General features: G+C 37.6%; 1 protein-coding gene across 1 annotated transcript; it reads left to right on the plus strand.

Moving 5' to 3' along the window:
• Positions 1-1,063: 1,063 nt before the first annotated feature.
• On the plus strand, positions 1,064-2,303 carry LOC116318742 (urokinase plasminogen activator surface receptor-like). Its single transcript, XM_039619706.1, has 4 exons — positions 1,064-1,069; positions 1,217-1,363; positions 1,702-1,812; positions 1,900-2,303. Exons 2-4 carry the CDS (start codon positions 1,243-1,245, stop codon positions 2,181-2,183), a joined length of 516 nt encoding a protein of 171 aa, XP_039475640.1. The 5' UTR covers positions 1,064-1,069; positions 1,217-1,242; the 3' UTR covers positions 2,184-2,303.
• The last annotated feature ends 4,173 nt before the right edge of the window (positions 2,304-6,476 follow it).

The raw sequence follows: 6,476 nt of genomic DNA on the forward strand, positions 1-6,476 counted from the left end.
TTTGAAGAATTCTGCAGATTGTGATTCTACTAGTAGACTAGTGATGTTGGCACAGTAAATTTGCATGACAGTTTTTGTACCTGGATTTTAAGTAATTAAATTTGATTAGTGGCTTATCCAAAAGCCAGCCAGTCATTCAAGTGAACCAAATCATGTTCAAAATATACACAGTTTTATTGCTGGACTAGCCTTCTATTTGAAATAAAGATTAATGGCAGCTATGTTTCATTCTTACCAGCTTTCACAGGATCTCAGAAAAGCAATACAGGGAAACCAAAGCTAAAGAAAAAGTCCAAAAAGCTCTATAACTATTAATATATATATTTATATTTTTTGTAAGACAATTTATTTACAAATTGAACAAAGGCTGTTGCTGCTATCTCTAACGGTGGACGTGCAAAGATCACTGCTACAAAGGCCCAATCCTGATAGAGAATTAAGCAATTCTAAAACCGTATGATAAACTATACTTGAACTATGTGGAAACTGTGAAAATGTGGAAAATGAAATAAAGTAAAAATAAGTAGAAAACAAAATTAGATTTGGTTTCAAAGTCTTTTTTTGATAGTTAGGTTGCTTTACTGTCAAAGGCAGAATTAAGGAGTGGTCAGACAGAGAAGACCACTCCCCACAATGAGAATTACTTATAACCTGAACAGAAACTAAACTAAGATTCACTTCTATCTGACCATCACATAATGCAGATCCTTGTGCTGATCCTTGGCATCGTGCTGCTCCCTAAAGGCAAGTTTTGTTCAGTTATCTGTTCTTTAACATTTTTATGAAAGTGAGTTCTGTAATATTCAGTAAAACATTTTATTTTTTAATGCTTTTACAATATGTTTTATTACAACCCATCTGAAATTTGTCAACCTTCTGTCAACCTTCAAATGATTGTACTTTTTATTGTTCCGTTAGTCTTCAATGTTTTTAATCTGTTTATTTTAGTGAATGTTTTAGAATTTGTCCATGCAGTGAAAGGAGTAAAGCTGATTTAATTCATCTTTATCTTTGTTTTATCAGCCTGCGCATTGATATGTTTTGGCTGCATACCTGGACTCTCTGGAAGGTGCACTCAGACAACAAATTATTGTCCTTTCAGTACTCGGTGTGGTTCAATCAGAGTGACTTCATATGCATGTATGATATTTTATGGTCCTTGTTTTACTATTCTTTTGAACTGGTTCAGTTTTTAATGGGTCCTCTTTGATTGCAGATGGTTCAAAAGTGGCTGATATTAAAATGAAAATGTGTGCTGTGGCTGAACAATGCGTTGGGGGCTCAATCAACTTTGGAGTTGCCCAAACTCGAATTACCAGCAAGTGTTGCACCTCTGATCTTTGCAACTTTCAAGATGCCCCTGGTAATTTATGTAACTTCCTGTCATTGACACTCACATTTTGTATCATGACCTGTCTTTTTAAATAAAAAAAGACTAAAAAACACATTTTTTTAATTAATCATGTTGAGAAAGTTCCAACGTGAGTCAGGCCAAGAGAGTTTGCTCAGGGCAAAATAATCGATCTGGGAAAATTTTGTGACTGAATTAGCACAGAGAAGAAAACTCAAACAATAAACATATTAATAACATGTATGTGGGTTTTTTTCTTCAGGTTGGTGTAATCTGATGTTTTTTGGCACTGCTTATTTTGGCAAAATAAGCAGTGAAAAAAATATCACATATATCTCTTTGTGTCACAGAGGGCAGCATCTCCTCTCCAAATGGGAAAAAGTGCTTCCAATGTGATGGAATCGATTGCACAAAAACTCTAAAATGCAATGGAAATGAGGACTACTGTATCTCAACAGCAGGTAACAGGCCTACAGCATTCAGTGTTACCATGTTTGTTCTTTTCTGCTCAGAAAATATTCAGTGATTCCCTCTTTTCATTTCCTCAGTGACTGTAGAAGGGAAGAAGGTGACTGTAAAGGGCTGCGCCTCCAAGCTGATTTGCTCAGAGACGCAATCTGCACAGATCTCAGCAATTATTGGAGAAGAAATCAACTGCTGCCAGGGTGACCTTTGCAACAGTGCCAGGATGACAACAACATCACAGCCCAGCAGGACAACTGCTGGCACAACAGCAACAACATCACAGCCCAGCAGTACAACTGCTGGGACTACAGCTGTTGGCCTTCTGCTTTTTGTGACACCGCTGATCTCTTTGGTCTTGTTCTCTTAGCTGATGGAAACAACAACATCACAGCTCAAATTTACTTCTAAACTTCACAATGCCTTCTCACGTATCTCCAGAGCTTAAAAAAATAGAAATTTATGTAGCTAAACATTATTTTGAGTTTTTGGAAAAACATAAATGAATACATTTCTTAAAATCCTGTATGTATCTCTGTTTTCTTTAAGTCTCTAAAACATTTTGCACTCACATTTGAAAGTTACAGTAAGAATGAAAGGAGTCAGTGAGACATTTTCTCAAATAAACAGAAAAGTAAAATACAAATATAGTGGATTTTGACTTATGAAATGTGTACGAGAATCGCACAGCTAGTGGAGGAGTACTTAAAGTACAAAGTGTACTCATTATTCTTGTCAGCTACAAATTGCATTGCAAGTTTGCAACTGACACACAAAGAAATGATGATGTACAGTCAAAAGTTTAAATAAAATCGCCCTCTGCATTAATCTAAATTGTACTTTTAGGCTTTTGATGACAGTTTTAAAACAAAAATAAATTCTTTGGCATGCCAAAGAAACTTAAAAAGAAAAATCAGACAAGCAGATATTTTGTATCTTTTTAAACATATATACACACATATATATAAAACACACACACACACACACACACACACACACACACACACACACACACACACACACACACACATATATATAAATAAAGAGTGCTATTTTACATACTCTAAGTAAATTTTCAAATGGTATTGTCTTTAAATATTAATAATAGAAATTTCAATATAAGGTGCAGTTTTTCCTCTTAAAAAACGCAGAAACAGAAAAGGTTATTTAACCAGCTTCATCTTTAAACTCTGAGTAACCTTAGCCAACATTATTGTGTACATTAGGCTAAAACAGTGTGATCATCGAGCATTTTAGTGCAAAAAAATAACAAACTCATTGGACTCACAATACCTCCGTGTTTATTTACTGTTTGTCCCTTTCAGCCAGTTACTTAGACAAACTAGCCTCTCCACATTTTCAGAGATCAAGGCAGCTCTCTTTTTTGTTACTATGTGACCTGCAAGTGAGAACAGTCTCTCACATGTGACAGAAGTGGCAGAACTAATCAAATACTTGCGGGCCAGGTCAGACAGCTGTGGGTGGGTCCCTCCTCGACTGGGCCACCACTGCAGTGGGCAGTCTGTCTCGCTGATAGTGGATTCTGCTCTGTACAACCTTTGTTACCAAAGATGGGCAGTAGCCCATCTTTGGTAACAAGTAACGCGTTACTTGTAACGCGTTACTGTAATCTGATTACTTTTTTCAAGTAACGAGTAATGTAAGGGATTACTATTGCAAAAACGGTAATTAGATTACCGTTGCTTTCACGTAGGAACGCTGCGTTACTGCGTTACTAAAACCGTGATTTTTTGCGAGAATGTCTCATGACAGTGACGTAAGCGAGTGCGACGTTCGTGACAACAGCTGTGTGCAGATCAACAATGGACAGTGCGGGAGAGAGTATGAGCGTGCAGCGTTTAAAGCGTGGAAATACTGACCTTACTTTGAGTTTGATTCCATAAAAAGTGACAAAAACATTAGCGTCCGTTGTGCGTGGGAAGAAAACTTCTTTTTACAGCGAAAAAACCCCTAAACTTCCAAGCAAGCAGCGAGTGCGCTACGACGTAATGTGAAATTCACTGAGAAACTCGCGGAGTCTTCAACTGACCGCTGCGGCACACCTGCACCAGGGCAAACCTCCGCCTACCCCAGTCCTGCTTTACAGGTGAAAATAGAGCAACAGGACCGCTGAGTCTTTGATTTTATTTATTTTCTGCTGTGTTTTACTTGCATCTATTTGAAAGAGTGAGTGTAAACACAAAAAAATATTTTATTTTATGTGCTGGAATGTGCAGAAAATAGGTTTAAATGTTAAACAAATTTCTTCCAGTCAGAGAATGTTGCATATAATTAAGTTTTTGCTTGATGCATAAAGTTAAAAGATTTAAAGTTTAAAGTTTTAAAAAGAGACGTTTCCATTTGATTACATTTTGTATGACGGATTATGCAGAAAAAGTAGAATTGGGCTGAAAGGTCTATTGCTTTATCTATTCAGGTTGTAAATCGTGTTTTTAAAAAGTAACTAAGTAACTAAGTAATTAATTACTTTTGAAAATAAGTAATTAGTAAAGTAACGGGATTACTTTTTGGGGGAAGTAATCAGTAATTAGTAACTGATTACTTTTTTCAAGTAACTTGACCAACACTGTTTGTTACACAGGGCTTCCTCATCTGAATCAGAGTGTGAAGACAACGAAGAGAGAAGGAGGCTTTTTGTCTTTGCTGGCTCCTTTGTGGTGGCATCTTTACACTGTTCCTGCAGCAGGGCCGCAAGGCTGGTCCAAACTTCTTCTCGCTCTCCCCTTGCAAGACACTTAAAATCCTTAAAGCATAGGTCAAGCACAGTAACTATCTTGAGCCACTGATGGTTGAGTGTAGCAAAACATCGGGATAGGTCCTTTGTGAAGGCAGTCTTAAATTTCACCATGTAGTTTGAGTCATCATCGGAAACCTCCGTGGTGTGATGCAGGTGGCAGAAAGTAGGTAAAACCACTGAACATGAGACATGTCTCACCACTAGAAGCTCAGTCACAAACCTGTAGTAGACAAGAAAGTAATTACTAATCTACACAATAACTGTCAACTATGGAGCTTTTTGAAGAAACAGTAACAATAAGTTAAAAAATAGTTTTATTTTCCTCCATGGCTCAAGGACAGTCGCCAGCTTTTAGAGTTTTACCAGCTCTGATGGAGTTAAAATGACTAGCTTGTGCTTTTGTTTGTCTAACTGGAATATCTTTGAACATCAGGACCTGGAAATGTTCACAGACAGTGTTTTCTGCTACATAAAACACTGCATAGACATTGTTACAGTAAGCAAATGTATCTGGGCTTATCCCAACCAAAAGCCCTGAATGACCGGGAGGTCCAGCAGCTGCTGAAGGAGAGGAACATCGCTTTCATGTCTGGTAACAGGGACCACTACACCTCGACCCAATCCAACCTGAAGAGAGGCATCAGAGAGGCCAAGGGGGACTATAGGAGGAGGATTGAGGACCATCTGGAGAGTAACAACAGCCGGCAGGTGTGGCAGGGCATCCAGCATCTGACAAACTTGTGCTTCTAAACTATTCTTTACAGCAGCACCTTTTCTCCTTCATTTCCGATCGCAAACATATACCCATGCACACTGACATGTGCACACGCACACTCATATACATGCACTCACACATACACGCGTGCCCAACTTTGCATTGGGACAGCCTGGTTGCATAATATTCAAAAATTAATTAAAAAAAAATCATTAAAAATCATCTTTGATAGCTGATGCCAAACTTTCAACTCATTCTTCCTCTGGGCCACCTCAGGCAGGTGTCGTCTCTATCATTTGCAATATTCGTCCAAAATTATAGGACAGTTGCTCAAACTCAATACAGCCAAGACAGTACAATAATGTCATTTTTAAAAAAAATCATTAAAAATCATCTTTGATAGTTGACCGCAATCTTATAAACAATACATTTGCATAATGACAATGTCATAATGCATATATACTGTTTATAAGATTTGGGAAACCTGCAGTCAGCTGAGACTGAAGAAGTCACTTAGGTGAGTGATGAAATGTTTCTCCCACTGAAAACGCTATGTCCAGATGAACAGAATCAACTTTACTTACCTGGATGATTAAGAATGCATCAAGTCATAATTTTCAAAAATTCATTAAAAATTATTCTGGATAGTTGAAGCCAAACTTTCAACACATTTCTCCTCTTGTATACCTTGTACTTCTGTACTTCTGTGCCAAAGTTCATCTCTATCCACTGCATCAAAAATTATTCAAAATTAATTTAGCAAAAATGCTGCTGAGAGTCATGGCAGAGACTAGAAGGAAACAGCATATTGGCTTGTCTTCACTGACTCCCTTTTAAATCCAGAATTTAATTTTGAAACCTTTTCCTCACATACAACGTCTTGAGCAATCCGGCCCTATTTTATATTAAAGTCCGCACAGCACCATATCTCTCTCTCTCTCGCTATATGTATATATATATATATATACATATACATATATACATATACACATATACATATACACATATACATATATATATATATATATATATACACACCAGAGGCCTGGGAGCTTGAGGGTCCTGAGCAGTATCTTAGCTGTTCCTAAGACTGCGCTCTTCATCACTCAACGATCCCTCTATCGTACTTGGGACTTGGTGCTCAATCTCGGGTGGGGTAATGATATCTTCCTCCTGACCTGTCGACCTGC

Source organism: Oreochromis aureus, linkage group 11 (assembly GCF_013358895.1).
Source record: "Oreochromis aureus strain Israel breed Guangdong linkage group 11, ZZ_aureus, whole genome shotgun sequence".
Taxonomy (NCBI): domain Eukaryota; kingdom Metazoa; phylum Chordata; class Actinopteri; order Cichliformes; family Cichlidae; genus Oreochromis; species Oreochromis aureus.